The sequence below is a fragment of the Lepidochelys kempii genome, chromosome 4, assembly GCF_965140265.1.
Source record: "Lepidochelys kempii isolate rLepKem1 chromosome 4, rLepKem1.hap2, whole genome shotgun sequence".
In the NCBI taxonomy this organism is placed as follows: domain Eukaryota; kingdom Metazoa; phylum Chordata; order Testudines; family Cheloniidae; genus Lepidochelys; species Lepidochelys kempii.
Window position 1 is genome coordinate 13497381 of NC_133259.1, and position 24989 is coordinate 13522369.

The window sequence follows — 24989 nt, forward strand, 5'->3', positions numbered from 1 at the left end:
CTGAGGAGTAAAGATGAAGGAGGAATGGATGGAATAAAATCCAGGTGGCATGTGGCTGCAGTTGGCATCCTGGATCCTTGGCAACTCTGAAAAAAATCGGGACTATAGTGTATTAAAACATACGCTTCCTTTTCTCTCAGGTGCTCTGCTTGGAAGAGTCCACCTGGCAGTGGCTTGTCAGCATTGCTGCAGCCCCAGCATAACACTCACCTTTGTCCAGTGCAAAAAGTGAAAGCAAAACACAACTCACAAATTAAAGGACAACATTTTTTTTATTGCTACCAGAAGGCTATCATCAGTACAATGGCTCTGAACACCATGCGTTCTTCAGGGCTGCAGAGAGAGCTAAAGATCCAGGACAGGTCGTTCTGAGAAATAGGTATTAAACATTTAAAAAGACAAGCTTTTAAAGGTTTTTTTTGTTTTTTTTAAACTTTTGGTTAAAAGTTACATAAACACAAAACTTGGGGTATTTTGTGGCTTATAATTACACACGTTCCAAAACTCAGAATCACAGAACTGTCCCAGCACCTAAATGAGCAGCATTGATCTCATGCTAAAATTTACGAACATATGAATCAAAATCAATTGCAGAATTTACGGTTTGCATTTGACGCACACATTAATTTAAACTTTTGTGAGCACCTACCAGAGAGCTGATTGACTGCAAAAATCCTTGTGTGGGTGTGAAAAAAACCCAATATTTTAGTTAAATTGGCCTAATCATTTGACTGCTTTCACTTTTTAAAATCAAAACCACAATCACTTAGTTTCTAATCACAATGACTTCTTACTTATGCAAGACTCTAAACACAGTCTCCCTCTTGCTACCTGAATGCTTTTCGATAGCATATTCACACTGCTTTGGCTTTTTAAATGCAGGGCAGTTTGCAAACACCGTAGGATTATTTTTTCCAAATCTTATTTAAAGCCAGTTTGAAATATTCTTACATTAAGACACCAAAGTGGCTAATGAAATAAAGAAGGATTTTTGGTTAAGGAAAAAAAAATATCTGTGGTGAAGGTCAGAATACAGAGAATCACACACAAGACTTGCAGAGTGTTAAAGGAAGAGCAAGCAGGAAGAGGAAATCGGAACAGAAAGAAATGGGATGGCTGAAAAACCTGGAACAATTTTGCACAATCAATGTGAGCTCTTGGACATGGATGATAGATTATAATACACAGTAGCAGAAAAACAGGGGAACCAATGACACTAGAAAGAAAAAAAATTTTTGCTACTTTTTTTGTTGGTTTTTTGGGTCTTTTGTAAATTTTTTATACTTTTTTGTGTTTTTAAGTGCTTAAATAATAGTTGAACTATAATTAGCCACACAAAGGGGGGAAAAAAATCTTCAAAAAAAAAAAATAAAGGTTTTCTTGGCTCTCTTCAGTTCAGCCTGATGAGATACAGCTTCTTTCACAGCCCCCTCCCACATCATAGCCTGATTTTGCATGGTTTAAAAAGTAGCTTTCCTCTGAATGCTTGCACAGGCGGTAGCTACATAACAGAGACCGGCTGTAAAGGTGGGCAAGGGGAACTCTTGCCCTCTTGCCTCGACACATCAGCACCACAAACAGACCCCACGTTTTCTAGTGCCACCGCCTCTGAAGCACTGTCTTCATTATAGAGCCGCTTGATTCCATCGTAGAAGTCATCCACTTCCATCTCTTCCACTTTGCGCTTGGCGGAGGCTTGCTTGCACCCGGGGGGAGCTGGCAGACAATGGTAGAACCCCCCGGCTGTACCTTTGATTGGCACTTCTGGTCGGCTGTTGTCCTTGGAGAATTCTGGCCCTGGGACAGAGGAGGGGTTGAATCTGAATGCTCCTCTGTTACAGGTCACAAGGGTACGCTTGAGGGGACTGTAGACGTATACAGAATTGGGTGGCAGAGCAGACTGCAGAGTGGAAAGGTGACGGGCCACAAGCTCCCGACAGTGGATCAGCTGGGAGCTGTCCATCTAGATGGAAGAAACAGACACAGGCATTGCAAAACAAGGTGAGTCACTGCAATTCTGGCTCCCGACACGTCTATTGTCCCCATACCTAGCTGCTTCTTGTTTTTCTGCTGAATGTGGGGGAAGTGATCACTTTAGGGGTGAAAATTATTCTGCTTAAAGGCCAAGATTTTTCATAACTGCCAAGAGATTTGGACACCTGGTTCCCATTACAACTCATGGAAATTGGGTGTCCAAATCCCCTACGTGGCTTTGCAAATGTCATCCAAAATGTTTATCAATGGCCTATGTGTTCCTACCTCTTACATATCTATCCATATGCAGCAGAAAAAAAAATTAACCCTTCCACAGAGCCTTCCTAGTTAGGACACTTAACGTATTTAAGTGTGCTATAACCACTTTAATCTCCGGCCTATCAAGGGAATATTTCATACCTTCCCTTGTTACGCTGGCAACAATGATTGCATCCTTCTGATTAGTTTAACCCCTTGTGGCCAGGCCAGTTGGGCATTCTCTGCTGAAAACACTTTTGATTTGTACATTAGCTCATGCATTAGGCTCCCTCTATCAAGAAGCGAGCATACTGATCGTCAAACAATGCAAAGTATTTGCAGAGATATGTCTCAAAGACTCAACCCTTAAGGCTGTAGCCTGAGCATCTTTGCAAAACATAGAAACACCACCCCACCACCACCCTCCCCACCTTGCCAAAAAGAGAGAAAACAAAAAATCCCAACCACAAAACCTTGCATCCAAAACTCAGAGGCTGGGAATCAGACAGCTCTCGAGGCCTTATCCACACCACTGTGCTCACAGAAAAAATGCTATTTTCAATCCTATTTCAGATATAGATCCAGAGCATAGCTCCACTGAGGTTGACACAGTTACAACCAGCTAAAGATTTGTGCCGTAAAATCAGATCAGCCAAAGTCTAGGCTTATTTCCACTTTCTAATCTGGGGGCTCAGTTCTATTCAAGCCCATTTGACACTATGGGGGATATTCCTTTGATTTATACCAGCATAAGCAAGAGAGCAATCAGCCCCTCAGTCTGTCTCTGTGCTATGGACATATATCATTAAAGGTACATGTATCTTCTTGTAACTTGCTTATTACTTGACTCAGCTTTTATTGGATGGGTGTGTTACGCTGACTGCAGCAACAACTACTCCACCGGCGTCAAAGATTTCCTGGAGCCTAGGGATACAAATCAACTTGAATGAACAAGAAGTAGGTCTATGTTCATCTTCAGTAAAGTGGGGAGAGATGGTGTGCAAGAGACATGAAGGGGGAGGAAAAACCGCCTGTCCTGCTGAATTTCAACCTATTCAGCTCTCTCCATTAGCTTGATAATTCACTTCCTGGCCTATGGCTAACCCAGGTGATTATCTATCAATTGCCAGCTGCCAGAGTAATGGTCACAAGACGAGAGTGGTTTCATAACCACAGCTGGCTGTTTAGTGCAGACCATCAGCTTCTCCTCCTCCTCCTCCTCCTTTCAGTGGCCGTCCCAGAAACACGGGACCTTTCTCCTACCCAGAATGCCAGTTAGCTGGGATGTCCAGAAGACCTCTGCCCAGGCCTCACCTGTGCTTTCTGGAGCAATTCAATGATGAGCGAGAGCCAATCAGGAATCAGCTTCTCCAGTTCCAGACTGATGATGGCCAGTGCCAGCATGGAGCCCTTGAACTGCAGCAGCTGGTAACAGGCCATACAGTGCAGTAACTGCTTGGTGAGAACAGCCACATGCTGAGATGGGTTCATCTTGGGCAGGACGGTCAGTAACTGAGGCCTGGTTGACACAGCAACTGCATGGAACTGAGGAAAAAGACAAGCAAACCAGTCGGTATGTTACTGACAGAGTTTAGCACACTGCTTCATGAGCACATGCAAAGGCACGAGCAGCCATTCGTTCCTGTGCCTGGGGGGTTCAAGTGGGCTATGTTATTCCAAACAGCTCACGTGGAGTGAGATTCTCTCCCCCCCAGAGATTTCCCATCTCATGCTCTGCTTCACCCCAGCCAGGCACTGTCCCCTAAGGCAGACAGCTCTGCGAGGAGTGGGAAGCCTCTTGCTGGGTTGAGATAGGGCCAGGGGATGCACACTGTCCCCTCGTTGGCCCTTCGGCGATACCCCAGGAAAGGTGACACAGCCAGGGGAGCCCTGTCTATGGTGGAGACTGCCTTGTAAGGGATGGGGGAGCAGGGTCCCAGGGCAGCCATGGCCAGGGGGAGTCCTGGATAGAGCAGTTCTACAGGTGCAGTGCTGCCAGGGAGGGGCACGAAGCCCCTGTATGGATGATCCTGCCTTCTTCCTGAACTGCAGGCTCAAAGGTTCAATTGGCCCTGGACAAACAGGGCTCTCTCCTGGGATGAAACCACTGAGGAGAGATTCTGTGAGGGGACACAAAGTTTTCCTTGCCACTATCCCCCTGCCATGGATTTCACCACACGAAAGGGCTCTCTGGCCCCAGTTGTTAACAGGTAAACCAAAACTTGGGTCAGTTAAGGACACACTGAAGCACGTTTCACATCCACCAATTATGTGGCCCCTCTCCCCCCCCCAGCCACTCCTCAATGCCTTTGTGTTCTATTGTTGTCTGTCTTTGATCCTGGAGCAGATATACTGGCAGTTAACATTTAGGGCCAAGATTTTCAAGAGGGACTAATGGTTTTGGGTGCTCAACTCAAGACATAGGGACAGAACTGGAAGGGACCCTCTGTGTCACCAAGTCCAGTCTTGTGCTACCACAGGCAAACCCATCAGATAATCCTGTTCATAAACTTATCAAGCTCCATCTTAAAACTAGTTGGAGGATGTTTGCCCCCACTACTCCTTTTTTGGAAGGCTGTTCCAGGAACACACTCTTCTGATGGTTAGAAGCCTTCTAATTTCCAGCCTGAATTTATACATGGGCAGTTTATATCTTAAAGGGGCCTGATTTTCAGAGGATGCGAGCTCAGCACGTTTTGAAAATCAGGCAACTTTAAAGTGTCTAAAGTTGGTCCGCAAAAAATCACGAGTCACTTTTGAAAGTCTGTCGTCTCGATTTTTGTTTAGGCCAAGTTTATGAACATACGACCAAATCCTGGAATCCTTACCCACCCCAGCAGTAGGGATTTTTGCCCAAGTAAAATCTGAGTAAGTCCCTCAAGATTTGGCACATACTCACATTAATACCAATGAACCGAAAAAACAAACAAGGACGAGCACCGGAAAGAAGGTAACTAGCAACATATTTACAATGTGAAGGAAATCCAGTGGCGTAGCCATGTGAAGATCCCAGTGCAGTTTATCCAGAATAATCTTTTCCATTCTGCGAATTTCAGCTGGAGAACAGCCGCAAAAGCTGTCTCTGGCCAACACCTTCAGTACTGGAACCCTCTGCAGAAACAGATGATAAAAAACAAAAAGAAAAGAAAAGCAAGAACAATCATCAGTCACAAAAGCCGTTTCCTTCCTGTCCTGGCAAGTGCCAACCCCCCTGCTCAAGCGACCAAAGAATTAGATGAGCATAAAATTTAAAGCAGATGCTAGGCCTTTGGAGAAAGTATTACCTCATCTTCCTCAACGGTTTTGGCAGCAAGGAAGAAGCAGCTGATCGCAATACAATTCAAGTATTTTGGACGGGCCTAGGAAACAGAAAAAAAGTCACAGAGTACAATGCAGAAACGGATTTGTGACCCTTTGGCTCTAACTCCCTTGCCCTGTGATCTCAGGATGCCAAAACAATGCAGACAGGATCAATGGGCCGACCTCCAACTCCACTGCTACTATTGTGAGCCACAGAAAGGAAAAATCCATACTCCATTACATGAGGCAGGATGGAAGTTAGTCAGCCCCAGCGTCCTAACTGGCATCCAGTGATGCGCATCACTGGAGAGGAACAGGAGCTTGTTTTTAGTGGGAGCAGTGGTACTTGGAAGGAGAAAAAACAGGAGGCTGGATCCTCCGTTGGCAAAACTCAGCACAGCTCCACCTACTTCAATGGAGTCAGGCCGATTTCCACCAGCTGCGGATCAGGCCCAGAGAACAACACGGGTTAGATGTGACGCAAGGAAGAAGATAAAGCTGAGGCGTTGACACTGTATCTAGTTAGAAACAAACACCAAGAGAGAATTATGTTTTACGGCAACAGCTCTCAAACGAGGGTAGCCGAGCCCTTTCCGGTGAAATGTTTTGGGGTTAAGCGAGCAGTGGAGTGCAGGGAGAGGTGGTGACTAGGAGTGACCGTAGGGTGACCAAACAGCAAGTGTGAAAAAAAAAAATCGGGAGAGGGAGCGTTAATAGTTGTTTATATAAGACAAAGCCCCTAATATTGAGACAGTCCCCGATAATATCGGGACATCCAGTCACCCTAAGAGAACCTCTCTTGCAGAGTGACAACAACGAAGAACCTTGTTATGGGCCCCAATTCTGCAAATGCACTTAAGCATGTGCTTAACTTTAGGCACATAGGTAGTCAATTAAAATCAACAGAACTCATGGGTGTGCTTCAAGCTAAGCACATGCTTAAGAGTTTGGCTGAATCGGGACCTTAGTGGCTCTATTAACGTGATTCAGGACTTTGTTTCCCGTGCCAGTGAAGTAGGAGAGCAAGAAAGGAAGATGCATCCCTCTATTCTGTATGCACAGAGTACAGTATTCAGTCCTGTGAAAACCAGGAGCAATGCCTGTGCACAAACTGAGCAGCGCAATGATGTCCTTTCCCCCCCAACCACTTCCAAACAGCTAGCTGACAATTTCTCTCACGCTGTCTGTACTGACAAAAATTTAAATATCCTTGTGGAACATGGAACCGAAAGAAGCCGCAGGGCAAGGAAGAGAGATAAATAAGTAAATAATAAGTAAATAAATAACTGCCCTGCTGAGAACACAAAATCAGTTTTTAACCTAGAGCACTTCCATGATTAATTCCAGGCGGATTAATTCCAGCAGACAGAATGGAGCTACAGGGCAGTTCCAAGGCCCGATCCTGGAATCCACACTCTAGGTCCTTAACAGTCAACATGACTCCTCCCAGCAGGGAGCGAGGGGGAAGGGGTGCAGGATCAAGGACAAACACGGCCTCTAACAGGTTCCAGTTCCTGTTACACAAAAGGAATCGCTGATCCCCAGGGACTTTGACTTCTACTGGCGAGGCACCGGGAGGTTTGAATTAAATAGCTGTATAAAATAGCTGTTTCAACGTGTCCAGGTACTGCTGACAGTGAGGAGAACAATGTCCCCGAGGGTGAATCTGTGGTTTGTGCTACATGCCCACACAAGGAAATAAGGCGGGGTGGAAGTACCCTCTCCACAGGTGACCATGCAGGAGGAAGGAGCGGCCTCCCCGGGCCCACAAGTGGGAGGAGTCTTGATTCAGCCCCTCTCCCACACAGCACAGCTCAGCTGGCACAGAGCAGGAAGTAATCTGCACAAGGTAAAGGGCTAGCACCAATAATTTTCCCTTGGTGCAAGTGTGGAAAAAACCAGGCAGCAGAGAGGATCCCAGAGTTCCCTGGTCTGTTCCAGGGGCATCACAATGACATGCTGCCCCTTAGTCAGGGCCCTGGGTAACTCCCTCCTGAGAGCGCTCAGTGAGTATCCCCTAAATCCACAACATCCATCCACACACTGTACAGCACCGACTGTCACCTGACACGACTTCAGTCAGTTACACTAGTAAATGCAGCCAGGACAGAGATAAAATCTATTCATTTCTACTACAAACCTAGGTCCCTTTCATGGTAGGCAGGCAAATCCTCTTCAACTAATATTAACTTACTAAAATGGAGAGAAGAACCCAAAGCCTTTATCCCACATCAGTCAGCCAGCTCTGTAAAAGACCAATAGCTAATCTCCTGGAAAACCTACCTAACAACTGCCATCTTCAATAGGAAACCAGGTTCTACTCCCATCTTGGCTAGAGATTCACTGCAAGACCTTGGCCAAATCACCTAGGGCCACTGACTTCAACGGGCTTTGGATCAGGCTGACAATTCATGCCTCAGTTTCCCCATCTATACAATAGGGACAAAATTTTATTGCATTACAGGGATGTGGCAAGGCTTAGTTAAAGATGTGAAGTGCTTGGACATCTCTGGATGGAAGGGGCTGGAGAAGGGCGCAGTGGAGCAAGAGGAAAGGATGTGTGAGAAACAGTAAATTTAATTAGCTGGGCTAAAGACAAATCCCTGCATACAGAAAATGGAAAAGGAGCCACTGAAGACAGCTTGTAGGAGAGTTTCAATGTTTATTGAAAAATTCCCCCATAACGTCCTGCATTATTGTAACAGAAATTGTCCCCCTGCTCACCCTCCCGTCCTCACCCCTGACATCATCTGAGTCCGTTTGTGAGATAGTATTAAAATACAGTCACACTGCTTTGGCTCCCACACCACCCCCTCTGTGCTCCCTCTTTATTGGCAACTGCCACACAGTTAAACCAAGACTGTAATTATGTTGAGGATTAATTATTTAGTGAAGTGACCTACAGCAAAAGCCACTGCTGGTATGTGAATGAACCAGAGCATGGCAGGGCAATAGGACGGGACACAGAACAGTCTGAACTATTTCAAGGCACATTCGAATTCAAGGGAAGCTATTAGTCAAACAATCCCAGGCTGTGGCTAAGATTCTCCCTTCACACTACGGTACATCGTGTCAATGGAGTTACCCTTTTGTAAATCCGGTTTAAAGGCAGGGAGAATAAGGCCCAGTTTATTTGCAGCAGGGAGAGAAAAAGGACATGTTTAAATGAACAATGCTATACCGGGCGGGGGGCACGTTACCTGAAACTCCTCCCCAAACTGCTTTCAGTGTTTTCTATTATCACCATTCCTTGAAGTACAGAATGGAGTTTCTTTTAGTCCTAGTCTGTGCCACTTCATTTCACAGTAGTAGCCTCTGTAGAACAGTCAGAGCCTTTGACTGCTACAGAAATACTGAAACAATCACCATTTCCTAAGGGCATTAGCTATTTAGGGGTTTCAATCACACATTTTCTATCCCTTCAACATCTGACCCCATCACTAAGATGTCATAATGGTTAGAGGTCAGGATTTCTTTAAAAACAAAACTTTTCAGTGTCTTGCAGTTTAAGCACTAGCAATAATTCACCACATATCCAAGACTTACAGTACGTCCAGACAGCCCACGTTAAAATGTTGCCATGGCAGCACTTTAAGGTGGCTGTGTAGTTGCGGCTCCAGCGTTGGGCAAGGGGAAGGGCTCCCAGCACTGGAGCACTGTCTACACTGCCATTTTACAATGCTGAAACTTGCCGCGCTCAGGGGGGTGTTTTTTCACACCCCGGAGCGAAGAAAGTTTCCGCGCTGTAAAATGGCAGCGTAGACAAGGCCTTACTGGAAGATCCAATTTGTACTTTAGTGAGGCAAGCTACGTTAATGATGTAACCACGGGGGTAAAATTTTAAACTCCTCTGACCTCTGTTTTAGCAATGTTTGTAATAGGATTAAAAACCTCACAAACAGAGGAGACTGACCATTTAATGAGACCTGAGCTTAACAGAGCAAACAGAATAAAGGATTATGTTAGCCAAAGGCAAGACTGCCAGATTCTAGAACTCAAGGCCAGGGGGACATGTTTTTCCACTACCCTGCACCTTGTGCAGTTACTTACAGAGGGTGCAAAGCCTCCGCAGAGCACTACCATTTCAATTTGGTGGCGTTTTAGACCCGCTTACTCTGCAAGCTGTAAGTGACTGCACCAGGGTTGGGAAGGACAGCACAGACTCGGAGGCCAAGAGTCATGGTACCATGTATGCCCCAAAGGCTGATATTTAAAATATTTTAATCAGTCGTGTGGAATTTTATTCCTTAAGCCACTGTGTTCACCATACTCTTATGAGCACACGCACAGCTCCACTCCAATAGACAATACGGTAGGCCTGTTTGGACTGCCACTCCTCCCTTTATGGTCTTCACTGATAATCTCCTGGATTTCTTTTTATTATTATAATTATTTATATTATTGCAGCAGTCTTGGAGCCCTAGCTGTGGGCCAGGACCCACCTGAATTAGGTGCTGTCTTTTGCCCTACCATCTTCATATAGCCCTCCCTTCCAGACCCACCCCTTGATGCTCGGCCCATTGACTTCAATCAGACTCCTGGCATTGAAAGTCTCTACACTTCCCTCCCTCCCTCCTACCTGTGTCACCCTGCTCCTGAAGCCCTTTCTGTCATACTGCTTTCTTTTCCTAGCCTGGCTCCAGCCTTCCCAAACATTCTTCTATCACCTCAGACTCCAGGAATTATTTTGGGAAGGTTCTCTGGCCTGTGTAATACAGGAGGTCAGACTAAACGATCACAATGCTGCCTCGGAATCTATGAATCCTGTTCCTTGCCATACTTCTGGCTAAGCCATGGCCATCCCACTACTCCTACGTCCCTAGCCCTTGGGCAACAGCAATTTCAGGTGATACAAACAAGACAAATGCAGACCTACCCAATGTCTGAATTAAATATTATAGAAACACAGATCCTCCGTGTCATGCCATAGGACATACGAGTATGGAAAGGGCTTACCACAAAGGCAGTTGCATTTCAGAATCTATTTAGTTTAACAAGCTTTTTTGTATATTTTAAGCTAGAGATGTCAGATTTCTATGTAGATCCTCCGCCCCCCACCCCGGACTTGCCAGGGGCAATATTTGGATACAGTTTGGAAGACAAATGGCTAGGTGAGGCTAATTCAACATTTACACCAGGTTAGCAGAGACAGCATGAACATGGACAGCTTCTAGGTAGGTGGAGTGATTATCTCCTCTCTTCGGTTAAACTGATGAGCTGCAGCATGTCAATGGAAGCTGGCAGAACAGGGAAGAGAGCAAGTATTCCCGACATGGACATGCACTGGGCCAGATTCTCAGCTCAGGTAAGTTGGCATGTCTCCACTGCAATCAATGCAACTATGTTGATTTGCATCAGGTGAATATCTGACCCATTAACTAAAAAATAAAACTGTTCCAGAAAGCCCATCTATTATTTGTATTACTGTAGCACCTAGGTGCCCTAGTCAGAGACCAGGCCCACAGTGCTCTCATGATAACAGGGGGTTTCCACAGACCCAGCTGCACTGTTCAGGCATAGTCAGGAAGGGATATACTGAAGACACTAATCTCGTTCAGCAGCTGAAATCTAAGGCATCATGCAGTGTGTAAAGCGGAAGTACACACTCTCATACACTGAGCCTGATTGGGTTTGGCCCAGCAGCAAGAAGAGTCACTTCTAAAGCCATGAGCTGGTGGTATAAATCCACTGCAGGATACAGATCCTGAAATTATTTACCTTTACCGTGGCTAAAAACCGGTCCAAGAGACTGACGGCCAGGGCGAGTGTTTCTGGATAAAGGTGGAACTGGTACTTGAGTTTGGCCAGCCACTGAATCACCTCATCCCGCTGCGCTGGAGAAATGGCTACATCCTGTTGGAGGGGGGGAAAAAAAAACAACAAAAAAAACAAGCTGTACTCACACCCAGAACCTGAAGGCTGAGAGAATTGAGAGAAGGCAAAATATTAACATATGCAGAAACAAAGCCCTATGTGGCTGTTCAAGGGAAGGGGGACCAAGGGGATGCTTTTAACACAGACTGAAGCCACTTTCTATGTTTGCACCTGGAGTTCTTCGTGGTCATATTGACTTCTCCTGACCTGATTTGTGGGTGCACCCATGGAGTTAGAAGTCTAGCAGGCTGAAGCTGCGGCATGCCTGCAAAAATGTAGGATCTACTTTTAGAATGTGGCCCCATAACACTGCTGTCTAAACGTAGGCGTATGAAAATTGGAAAGCTCCAGTCAGATAGTGTTATGGATGAAAAGGCTACGATAGATGATGCTAGTCTCATGTTCAACAAAAAATATTACAGAACGAAGAACGCACTATCCAAGTGAAGATGCAATTCAATATGAAACCTGTTCTTTATGGTAACCACAGGCTACATCCTGTATAATACTGAGCACCCTCTGCGCTGACCTGCGTCAGTAGGAATCAAGAACATTCAGAAACTTGCAGGATCAAGCCCTCGGCCCTTATCCAAGCTGACCTATGAGAGACACCTATGCCTGCAGTGACCCCCTCAACTACAACAGGGGTCCCCCCATAAGGAGCTTAGGATTCAGTCCTATTTAAGTTCCAAGAGAATATTTCCACCACCAACCATAAACTCTGTACGATCTTGTTTGTGGGGCTTGTGGTTTTAGTGTGTCTAGGGCAGTGGTTCCCACATTTTAACAACCTGTGAACCCCTTTCACTGAAATGTCAAGTCTCGCAAACCCTCTCCTAAAAATGAATATTTCCAGGGATTTTCTCCTTTCTCCTTTATAAAATTATAAAAGCAATGATCTTGGAAATATAAAATTTGGTTTTATGACATGCTTATTACACACTATTATTAATTATTTATCATTACAGTATTTTTATTACATTATGAAAACGGCAACACTCTTCCAAGATCTCACTTTTGTAGCTTGTATCACTTTGAATAAGCCTGTTATAAGACAAGGCTCCTCGGTTTCATCAAGGAGTATCAGATGTGAAACAGCATGAAAGTATTTAAGAAGCTAAATCAAAGAGTTCCTCCTACACCAGCATTCAGGTCTTGAGCAGTCCAGGCAAACAACGCATGGTACAACAAAGCTTAAACTTGTTCTTCATAATAATTTAAAAAACAATACGAGCTGCCTATTTAATTTTAAAAACAGCAAAAAAATATCCACCTCCCTTTCCATTTCTTATAAGAATTCTTGAAGTTTAAATCTCCTCTGTGTAATAGAATCATAGAATATCAGGTTGGAAGGGACCTCAGGAGATCATCTAGTCCAACCCCCTGCTCAAAGCAGGACCAATCCCCAATTTTTGCCCCAGATCCCTAAATGGCCCCCTCAAGCAGTGAACTCACAACCCAGAGTTTAGCAGGCCAATGCTCAAACCACTGAGTTATCCCTCCCCCAATATGATATGCTTGCTTTGATCTGCTTAGCTCTTCAAAGTCCAAGGGCTCCAGGCTGCTGGCCCCGTGCTACCCAGGGTCCCTAGGGACAACTCTGTCTGCCATTAGGGAATTCCCCCCCCACCCCCCCGAGAACCCCCTGTAACATTTTGCAAACCCCAGTTTAGGAACCACTGGTCTAGGGAACAGCCTTTTATGACTGATCTAAACAGTAATACCTCCTCTAGCTAAACAGTAATATTACTAAACAGTAATACCTTAAACAAAGAAAACCCAAAACTGAACACACACAACCTTCTGTGTGTCACTGAAATGTGATTTGGAAGCTCAAGAGACCCTCTGTGCAGCTCCCACTGTGAAAAAGATGACAAAGTGTGCTCCCGTGAAAGTTACTGAAGTTCCACCAACTTGGAGAACACAGTCAAAGCCTGATTTTCCAAAAACCTCTTGCATATAAAAAAGGAGGCCATGCCCTCTGATACATATTCATTTCCTATTATCTGCACTGTTTATTGTCTGAAATAATTTGATCCCTCCTTTCCAGGCAGATGACAGATGTGACCGTAACTAAAAAGAACTATTATTGTTCAGCCTCGCTGGAAGTGTCCCAGGAGAGCTAAAATAACTATGTAATTCACAGTTGTGTTCTTGTTGCAACAGTGGTTCCTTGGGAACTGTCAGATACTCCTGGCCTCATTTTAAAATATGCTCCGGATAGTTGCCATGCTGCTGCAGCCTGTGCTGGCAAGAGGGGTGAATTTTATGATCAAGCTGGTCTTTTCCATCTCTAATTACTAAGACTTTGGTATTTTACATCTTACAGTATCTAAGTGAATGCAGGATTTGGTAACATGTCAGGTGTAATTATCTCTGAGGAGGGGGAGACTTGGAAAGGCATTTTAAGGCTTAGCAAGCAAGTCTCCCCCTTTGAATGAACTTACCAATTACTGAGCTGTGTGGATTTAAAAAAAAAAACAAAAACAAACCTATTAAGAGACCAATCCCTTGCCATCCCTGATCATGTGAATTCTGGAAAACCTGAAACACTATGTCTTTTGGCTGTAGCGGTGAAGCACCAACCCCTTGGGCATCAGCCATCTACAGTTCATTGTGTTCATACCGCAACATGAGATCAACCACAGTGTTAACCCGTAGATCCCTGGTGTTTTCCAGAGCACCAGCAAACTGAAGGCATTAGGTAAATATATGGCCACAAGTTTAAGGTATAATAATCCACTCCTGTAATATTTACTCTAATATACATTGCCCTAATCAACATCTGGCAGATGTCCTAAGAATCAATGAAATCTTATTTTTGGACTAACCACAGCAGGTGTTATAAGGTACATCCATGCTGTTTCTCCGCCCCTCCCCACCCCGCCACCCTCAATCTACTTCTCCAAATTCAAACCCAGCAATAGTGGGGCCTGATTTTCAGAGGCATTGAATACCCACAGATCCCAATTGTCTGAGGCCCTGAGTCCAGGGTGAGAGGGGCAGCTGGATAGTCATTTATACATCAGTTTGTGCAACAGATTGCGAGCAGTATCTGGACTTCTGGAAAGGGAATCAGCAGAGTGTGGCATCTTACTGCAGTACTGAACCTCCCAGTCCAAGTTTACTTTCCCAGAGGTGATCCAGCAGTTGCACTCATACATATGAAATCCCCATCACTGGAGGTTTTTAAGAACAGATTAAACAAATACCTGTCACGGATAGTCTAGGTTCACTTGGTTCTGCCTCAGCGCAGGTGAATGAACTAGATGTCCTTTTAAGGTCCCTTCCAGCCCTGTATTTCTATGATTCTGTAGTTCCAGTCTGAACAACTGGTCCACCACAACTTCTGGGGGGATGAATTTTCTCCCCCCCATCTACCCAAGATACCCAAAGAGAACTGTCAGCAGATCAAGGAGGAGCTTTGCATTAAGCAAGGGGTCCATGAGGAGGGGTATGAGCACATCTGTGAGGTAGGGAAGCACTCTCATCAACATGAGGCAGGTAGCAATAGTGCTCAGGAGTGCTAAGCCCCAACCCCAGTGCTTTTTCTCTAGCCCACAAGGGCTCCTGGAACCAGCACTCCCACAACGTTGTCGTCGTCGTAGCTTCCCTGTGTTTGTCAAGTTTTCTGCACTTTCTGGGTGGGAGTTTCGAAGAGTGACAAAGGGAGTTAGACAGCTGATTCCCATTGAAAGTCTGCCTTTGCAGGGAAAAAACCCCTTACAAGTCTGGATGGAACTAGAGCACTCTGCAGCAGCACTCCTGACCTAGCCACTAACCAACCAAAAATCTTACAGCACATGGGTGAGGGGAAAACTCAGCATTCTTAACTTACAAGGTACTGATCCAATTGCCTTCAAGCCTGGCTCCAGTTTTTTCAAAGATATCACTAACACAAACAAACCAGGTCTGAACAAAACGGATTAAAACACTGGGACTAGGCATGCACACAATTTTGCTAGCAGCACGCATGGGACGAGGGTTTTGTTTTGTTTTTAAATTCAACATACACTTACTGAACTCAAAAACACATTTCACTGAAGATTTCAACAACCAAATTACCTATGGCCCCCGCCCAAGAATTGAAAGAGTCAGCCTCAAAAGAGCTTGTTGGCTGAAGTTACAAGTAACTGAAAATGAGGGTTTATGGCTGAAGTTACACATCAACCTTAACTACAGTAGTCACCCGCATTACCATTAAAACATTCTGTTCTGCTTGTATGCGGAGCCTCATTTCCTCTTCTGCAATATTTACAGTACGTCTGCCTAACATTTGGAGGCATGTGGCTGTTCCCACTTCAACTCTAGTCACTGCAACTTGCTGAGCTAGAAGGGAAGCAGCCATCAGGTGTGCTTGTTCTGTCCTTGACAGCCCTTCACCCCTCAGTGCTGCTGCTAATGTGGTTTCAAAATGTGGAATCGAACGATGGCTGCCAAGGCACTGTGGGGCAAGAGAGAGCTAACAGCTTGCACAACAAAACACCACGCTGCTCTGAGTTGTTGTGGGTTGCTTTCCTTTTCAGCAGAAGACCAAAGAAGAAAACCAATTCAAAAATAAAATAAAAATAAATACCCACCACTGATGCAATACCTAGTTTAGAGATCTGTTCCATTAACCAACAAGGCCTTCAAAAGGGATTAATGTATACAAGGGACCAACCTGATTATGCAGCCTCCTGCCTTAGGTCTGGGTCTACACAGTTTTTGTACTGATTTAACTATTTCATGGGAGAGGGAGAGATATTTACACTGAAACAGTTAAATCAATACATACCATCATATCACATTTATGCCAGTATCACTGTCAATGCTGGGGTTGTACCGATTTAACTATTCCAGTTTCAAATAGATATAGTGAAGGGGTGCCCAACCTACGGCCCGCGTGGGCTGTATACAGCCTACCACAGCATTTCATAAAGCCTGTTTCAACACAATATATTAACGGTCGATTCATTAGTGTTTTGTCAGGTTTACATCATTTTAGTTAACACCACTGTGTAAATAAACAATACTGTACATAGGTTGTTTCTATCTAAACACATACGAAATAAGCTGAACTTAAAATATAAATCAATAAGGGTGACTTTAAATCTTACTAAAATATGCAGTATCTGTTTGGCCCACACAGGGTTGTGTTTAGGTTAGTGTGGCCCTCCTGTGTAATAAGGGTGAGCACCACTGAACTGAGTGTAGACTAGCCCTTTGGATACCTCCCCACATGGGCGGTGCATATCATAGGCTGGGGGAGACTGTGCCTTCCCGAACAGCCCAGCATGGCCCCACCCACGCTCTGCCCAGAAGGCCCCCTCAGAGAAGCATGCTGGGGCTGCCCAATACTGGGGGGGAGGCCCCGGGGTGCTGGGGCCGCACCGCCCAGGCGTGGAGGGGCTGCCAGCACTGCCTGCCCATGCTTCGGGGAGACTGCCCACCCAGCGCTTGGGGGGCTAGCCTCCCTGAGCCGGCAGGTCACCCACGGCCCGTGCCTCCCCACAGGCAGTGGCCAGAATCACCAACACTCCAGCACCCAGAATAGAAGCCAAGTCTTCAGAAGAACTCAGCTCAGTTCAAATTCAAATTCAAATGCAAAACTCAGTTAACCTACCCACCCCAACAGCTGGCAGGGTCAGAACAAGCTGAGCCACCTAGAAGTCAGAACCATGTCTGAGACTCCTCCGCACAAGTAGCTGCAGTGCTGACAAAAAAAAATGCAAATTACTTTTAAACTCATGTTAACTTTCCAAAGACTGTTTTAAACTGCGGGTTAAACCAGTTATTGGCTTTGAGACACATTTCCTACATTTTACAAAAGTTTAAGAAAACAGCGAGAGGCATGGGTTCAATGTTTGGCTCTGCCACAGCTTTTGGGTGTATCCTTGGTAAGTCACCTGCTTAATTTTATGCATGTACCCAAGTCCCACTGAAGTCAAATGATCCTTAACTTGTCAATCTTCTCAATGTATTTAACCACATGCTTACGCGTTTTGTTCAATACTTCCATTTTGCCACTCTGTCCTGTTTATTTAGGCCCCAATCTTGCAAAAACTTTGCATGAGCTTAACTTTACAATGAACTCAAAAGATCCATTTCACTGGGCATGAAGCTAAACATACGCTTAAGTCTTTGCAAGATCTTTGGGGCTGGGAATATTTCTTACTATGTATATGTACAGCATCTGGCATAAACAGGGCCCTGATCTCAGTTGAGACCTCTGTGCACTTCTGTAATACAAATAAAACATACTAATAACAGTACCGTTTTAAAAATAAATCTGCTTTATGGAGAGAAAGTAAATAGATTTATTTCTAGAACATTATATAATTTTAGCAAGTGTCATTATGCTGTGTGAGTGAAATCCTGGCCCCACTGAAATCAACAGCAAAACTCCCATTGACTTCATATGGGGTCAGAATTTCACTCACTCTGGAAATGCCAGTTGTCATGTAATATAAAGTATTTAGTAACTCTGCTAAAAAATAATGAAGAGTTTTGGTAATGGTGTAGGGAACAAAGTTTATCTGGGGAGAAAAATGGGAAACAAGATATTAATATTGGGTGATATTATAAGGAACATATATCACATTGTTAATGTGACAGATGAAACTGTACACCAAATAAAATATTATAAATCCACCTACTTCTAAACAATACCCCAAGGTGAAAAGTGACAGAATGAACTTCACTATCCTTTTATCTGGTGCTAATTTTAATACAACAAGGCAAAATACACAAAGGGAGACAAACACAACCAGGTTTGGACCGTATTGTCGACTTAGATGGTTTCAAGTAGCTTAAAAGCTTAGTTTGAACATGTGGTATCTGGGCGAATCTGGAAGCTAAGCTCCAGATGTAAAATGCATCAACGCTGAACCAAACTGCTTCTTCAGACAAACCAAACACTTTTAAAAACCTGATCCCCAATCATTGCCGGAATATTAAGCCGGTCCTGTCAGCAGGAGTTTTGCCAGTGACTCCAATGGCAACAGGCCTGGAGCTTTTACAGGCAAAAGGAAAGATTAAAAATAGATACTACTGAAAATAGAACAGCAGTGTCACTTTCTGAAGCATTTCCTCTTGCTGTGTGCATCTGTGTACAAGGGAAGGAGGGAGGAAGTGGAGGCTCTTGCAACCGTTGCTGACAGGAGGCGGCATCTCCTGGCAGTTGGCCAGGAAAATGCTCAGAAGACAGCACCTTCCCTGCCATTCTCCGACCCCAACCCTGTACAACTGAGCAGGGTCTCATCTGCCTCCTCCACTGAATTCTTCCGTTGGGGAAGAGGTCTCCGTTCCAGCTAGGTCCCTAAAGGAGCAGGCAGTAGCCTGGAGCTTATGTGTCTGTATCTGCTTCTGCAGTTTTGCAATACTTCCCTGAACCATCCCCTAAGCTATAGGTCTCTGGCCACATCCCTCCCAAAAGCTGGGTCCATATGATGTGGCAGGTGAAGAGCACACTTCCTAAGCTGGGATTCGGCCTCTAAACCCCTCAGGCTGCTAAGGGGACTTCTGACAGACCTCAGAGTGACAGTCCCAGGCCTTCAACCGGACAGGAGGCTAGGAAGTCACATATTCAGTCTTAAAGTAATAGGAAGCAAAAGGGCTGCACTTTGTGGACGCTGTTTCTTGTTAAACCTCAGGAATGGGCAGAGGTTATTAGACCGAACATTTGTTTTGTGAGGTGTTCTTGAGGGGCGGAAAAAGGTGAGGTCAGTACAGGAAGGCTGTGCTGGGAGAAACGTTTGGAATCTTGAAATTTCCTACTCTAAAATTTGAAGAAGTGTTTTTTATTTCCCATTTCTCACTCACCCCCATTCAAAGGTTAAAAGTGACCTGCAGAGGAAAGCAAATTGGGTTTGGGCTTTTGTTTTTGTTTTTTAAATGCTCTACACAGAAAATGTGAGGGTTATTTATTTATTCCCCCCCTCCCCGGTTTGATTTTTTACATCTGAAATTCAAGTCAGGTCTCATTTTCCCTTGGAGACTCCAGACATCAGGTGTGCGACATCACAGGCACTTAAGAAATGAAACCCAAGAAACAGAGGGGAAGGGATTTTTAGTCAAAATGTTAACTCCTCTTTGGGTTTCATTAGTAGTTTTAACTTTAAAAAAGGAGATTTTTTTCCTCTCACCTGTTTAGAGACTCACTCTCTCCCCTTCAACTAAGAGCAAAGAAAGCACCCATTCCAGCACTCAGTTCCTCTACCTGTGGGTAAGACCGGCATGCGTGCAAATTGCAAACAGTGCAACAAAGAAATGCAAGGCCTTGTTACCCGAATGAAACAACATCATGAGAAGTGTTCCTTCTCGGGAGGAAGCTGCGTTGAAGATGATGAAAGGAACATGTCTGAACATGCAGGATCTTCAGGTTGGTAAATTTTTTTATTTCATACTTCTTTCTTAAGGACTGACGGTCTTCCTTCTGGACTATTCCTGAATTCTCATGTTTGCAAAAAATATAGTTGTTACTCTATGGTATTAGCATTTTAGACGCAGTTGTGATAAAAATTAAATAGCTGAAACAGGCAGATCTTCCTTTTACAATTTCACCTTTAAAGTAGTACTGAGTGACAGTGAATGCAATGAGTAATACTAAATGAGCAGTATAGTAATAATAATTAAAATAACCGCATTGACTTATTTTGTTTGGGAGAATCCATCCTCAACATACAGGATTCTGAAGAATATCCACTTTCAAGATCACCATCATTTTCTATAGTTTCAGAGTTATCTGCCAATGATAGTGTTTCAGTCACATCATGTATGTCACATAGCCACAGTATAGCACCTGTAGCAAAAAGAAAAAAAAATCTCCATCATCCAGAAACTACCACAGATAAGTCTGTGATAAGAACCAGCAGATTACAAAAAGATGTAATGGATGAAAAATTTGCCCGGTTTGTTTATGCAACGAACTCTCCTTTCCGTATGATTGAGAACCCACATGTCATTAAAATCAGGATACAGTCCATCCAACAGAGCAGATGTCACAGGCAAGTTGCTGGATAAAGTGTATGAAAGAGAAATTGAGCAGTGGGCAAAAGATCTAGAGGGTGAAATTGTTAACCTGAGTCCTAATGGGTGGAACAATGTCCACAATGATCAGGTTGTATGTGCTTGTGTGACAACAGAAGGAGGAATGTCTTCCTTACAGAAACAACTGATACATCAGGAAATGCACACACAGTAGAATACTTACAAGTAGCAGCAGTAAAAGCTATAACAAACTGGAAAAAAAAATTTCAAATGTCTAGTACACAGCTTGGTCACAGACAATGCTGCAAATGTATCCAAGATGAGAAGAAATTATTTAGAAGAGTGTCCCAAGCTAACAACATACAGTTGCTGTGCTCGTTTGATGCACTTCCTAGCCAAAGACTTCAGTGCTCTAGAAATAAAGGCTAGTTGTTGAAATTGCAAAATACTTCCATGACAACCACTTCGCAGCAGCTGCTCTGAAAAAAGTGGGAGGAACCAGGCTAACTCTCCCACAAGACGTGTGGTGGAACTCAGTAGTGGACTGTTTTGAGCACTGTATCAAGAACTGGCCTAATCTGATGACAGTTTGTGAACCAAATGGTGGAAAAAATAGATGGCCCTGTCACAGCCAAAGTGCTCAACACTGGGCTTAAGAGAAATGTTGAACACATGCCGAGTACCTTATGTAGCCTTGAACAGAATGCAGGGAAATAGCTGGTTTATTGCTGACGCTGTTGAAGTTTGGAAGGAATTGAGTGAGATCTTAAAAAGAGAAATATGCAATAACAGAGTTAAATTACAAGCATTAAAAAAAACAAATGGGACAAGCACTATCTCCAGCTCATTTTCTTGCAAATATTCTCAATACTCGGTACCAGAGTCAAACTTTAAGTGCTGAAGAAGAGGAGTTGGCTATGATATGGCCATCCAGCAATCATCCCTCCATAATGCCAACTATAATACACTTCAGAGCTAAGGGTGAACCCTTCAAGAACTATATGTTTGCTGATGTTTCAAAAAAAAGTCACACCAGTGAACTGGTGGAAGTCACTTCATCAGTCTCGGAATCCAAGTGCTTAAGTGATAATCTCACTTTCAACAGCAGTAGCTTCTTCTGCCAGTGTAGAAAGAATATTTTCTTCCTTTGGACTAATTCATTCCAAATTGAGAAATGGTTTGGGACCTGAAAAAGCAGGAAAGCTTGTTTTTCTTTTCCAGATTATGAACAAAGAGGAAAATGAAGGTGAAGACGACTGAGTTAGCTGCAGAAGCCAATATTTTAAGTTTCTCATGTTGACCTGGCTGACAAAGTTGATTTAATTTTTGGTTGTTTTTTTTTTAAAATATTTCATTTCACTAAAAACAATTTTAACAAAAACAAACCGGATTTTAAAAAACTTGAATGTTTAACTAAATTCATATGCTTGTTTTGTTAAAATATTATTGTTTGCTTTTGAAGAAAAAAATCCGGAACACATCATGTTGTTATTTTAGTTAAATAAAACAATTTAAATATCTGTCTGGTGATGTTCTCCTCCTAATACAGCATGGCAAGAAAATCCTCCAAATATTAATGATTAACCAGTTGAACTGGAGATAGTTCAACTCCCAATGACTTCATAAATATCGGCTTCAATTACCTTTGGTAAATGAAATAACCAAACAATCATTCATTTTCTGATATAGCTGTAAAACTAATCTGAAAAGTTTTCAAATTAAATCACTTAAAAAAATGCATAGTGTGTACCTCCTAAAAATGAAACCTACATCTATCGCTGAGTTGTGAAGAACATGTATTAAGGTTATAACAACCACTTTTATGTAGAAAGCCATGATTAAATCGAGTCTTCCTGACGAGTGATTTAAATCATGATTTCAATAAAATCCACCTGCCGGCAGTTCATGCCTCTTCATATTGAGATGGGGAAAATTCACTATTTTCCACAGAGAAAGCAACACTCCCATCACCGGAGAAGATGCCCAGGCTCTCAAATAGGGCAGGGACCCACTTGTAGAGGAGTGGCCGATCAGACTGCCGCACGGTTTGTGTTTGTGAAATGCCCAAGGAGGTTTGCATTTCACATAATCCCAACGGCACACGCAATAAGTAGGAAGCTATAAAACTAAACAAACAGCAGGGTCATAATTTCTTGAGCTATGTGAGTTAAATTGAAAGCAAAGCAAGGTATTTTTGTTCCTTAGACTAAAAAGTCCCTTTCAGTTGCAACAGTAAAGTCCCTTCCTAGACTCCAAAGGGCTTTCCCTTAGACATTTTCTCACACCACAAGCCCATCACATGTCAGGGTTTTGTTTGTTTTGTTGCCACATGCCAGTTGGACACTTACGTAACAGTCCAGTGTCACTGCTTTAATTACAGCCCCCCCATGCCAGGGAAAATGACAGGAGGCATGGCACTCGCAGGGTTCACTTTAATTTCCTACACAGCAACAGCAAACTGAAGCAGCCCTACTGCATTCTGCGCTCAAGCAACACTAACAATGGGCTTCAAGATTAAGGCACAGTTCGGCTTGCCCCATGATTTTCGAAGGGACATTTTTCATGTTAAAAAGGAGGAGTCCATGGGCCAGATTCTCAGCTGGGCAACATGACTTACAACCAGCAGAGGAATCAGCTGTATGTCTCTACAGGCCTGCCCTAGACCAATGATCTATGGAAACGTGCCACGACTGAAGTCAGTGAGAGCTGGGGGCGCTCTCCACCCCTCACCAAAAGCACTGGCAGGATCAAGCAACTGACCAAGCCATTATAACCATCCCGGTTATGGCTGGCTGCCTCGGATGCATACCTCCTGCAAAAGTAACTATTCCTCCCCATGACGGCCAATGACTGAGGGGCCATACACAGAGCCACATGCACTCCCCTCCTTGTGTAGCACAGGGCTAGCACGAGGAGCCCAATGTGGGGAACGGGGCTGTGTACAAACAGCGTACCCTGCAAGGCGCTGAGCAGTCTGGCCCTGACACACCCAAGCACTTAAATACGCTCTCAACTGTAGGCATGTGAGCACTGGATTCCATGAGACTACTCACATGCTGAAGTTATGCATGTGCTTTAGTGCTTCACTGTCTTGGAGCCAGAGTGCTCAAATATCCTGCAGGATCAAGCCCTATGACGCAGATCAGGGCCAAGGCAGATATTGGCACAGGCTGCAAAAAGCCAGAAGGCATCTGTGGGGCTCAACAGACCTCAAAACAGCTTGCTACATGGAAAGCGTGAAGAGGGCAGAAATGCTCCTTACCAGCTTCTCACAGGGGTTTACCAACACTGGCAGAGATGCAACAGGGGTTTACCAACACTGGCAGAGATGCATTTAAAGAATTTTTACATTCTCCCGCTAAAACAGTTGTCGGTGCCTTTTTTAAACGGTCCACAGAGAACTACAGTTAGCAACACGGCCATATGTTGACAGGAGTTCAGAGCAGTATGAAAACCCATAGAGAAGAGAATAGCTGTCTAGCCACTAATTTCCTGGACGTGCACACAGCTGTGATGACATGTAACATGGCACTAAGATTAACACTGCTATTTAAAAGCCTTAATTCCTCCCACTAGAACCTGCTCACTCCTGTTTGGCACCTCTGCACACCAGTCCTACAGGAAGAGGCCACTACAATGCTCCTGCTTCTAGAACATTAACAATGCACCTCTACTAATAGATTCTATGGAACCAATGGGGAGAGGCCTTTAAAAAAAAACCATAATAATAATACATGCTTACCCTTTCCCCATCCCTCCTCTGAAGAGTAAGCAGTCCCCTCTATCAAAGGAGCACAGTGGTTCAATGGAGAGGGCACTGTACTGGGAATCAAGAGACGAGTATTAGGAGGTAAAACTAGATGATAATGGTCCTTTCTTACCTTAAAATCTATTAATATAATCCAAGGTCCATGCAATTACTGTGGCTGTATTTTCTACTCCAAGTGGAAATGCTGCTCTAGTTCCGAGTTTCCCCAAGTGCAGCGAGATAGTGAACTGATCACCAGCCGCATATCAGAGGTGTATAAAAACAGGGATCTTACTGGAATTGCAGAACTGAACTTGGCACGTTTTAGGAAAGAGGCTGGCTCAGAAGGGGGTCATCTCATGCACATCCCACAATATTTTTTCCTGCGAATACTTATCTAACTCCATGTAGGAAACTCTCGCAGTTGCGGATTCTTAGATGCTCTTTCAAGGGGTGTACATCTGAAGAACTGGATGTTCCTCTGAAAGGTTTAAGACTAGACATTTTAACTTACTGGATAGCAGAATACAAAATAAACTCAACTGCACGGCTGATATGCTATAACGTGTTGGTGGAAGTGCTGCCTCTGATGGCACGATTCTATCGCCTCAAAATGAGAAACAGCAGAGGAAAGTAAGTATCCTTAAGACAGGGAAGAGCAGCACCAGTTATGACCGTTAGCTACTGGCTACGTCACAGGTCCTACTTAGACATTCAGGTGTTGGTGTGAATTAAGAAGTTGTTATTCTGATTTCCAATTTAACCAAAAAGCCATTTACATGACACCCGGGGAGGCCTGAAGTTATTGGCTTGGAAATGGCGAGGGCGGAAAGGGGCTTTTTCTACTGCTTTGATACTGACCGGC

At 44.1% G+C, this 24989-nt stretch overlaps 1 protein-coding gene across 3 annotated transcripts in view; it reads right to left on the reverse strand.

Moving 5' to 3' along the window:
* Positions 1-253: 253 nt before the first annotated feature.
* CCNI (cyclin I) overlaps positions 254-24989 on the reverse strand; it is a 51624-nt gene continuing 26888 nt past the window's right edge. For 2 of the 3 annotated variants that reach the window (XM_073340443.1, XM_073340442.1), the window contains 5 exons: positions 11251-11385; positions 5517-5591; positions 5203-5343; positions 3547-3777; positions 254-1963 (listed from right to left, as the gene is read on the reverse strand). In XM_073340443.1, coding sequence (XP_073196544.1) covers positions 1502-1963; positions 3547-3777; positions 5203-5343; positions 5517-5591; positions 11251-11385 — 1044 coding nt within the window. In that variant the 3' untranslated portion in view covers positions 254-1501. The remainder of the gene's footprint in view (positions 1964-3546; positions 3778-5202; positions 5344-5516; positions 5592-11250; positions 11386-24989) is intronic. The other variant, XM_073340444.1, reaches the window with a different exon arrangement.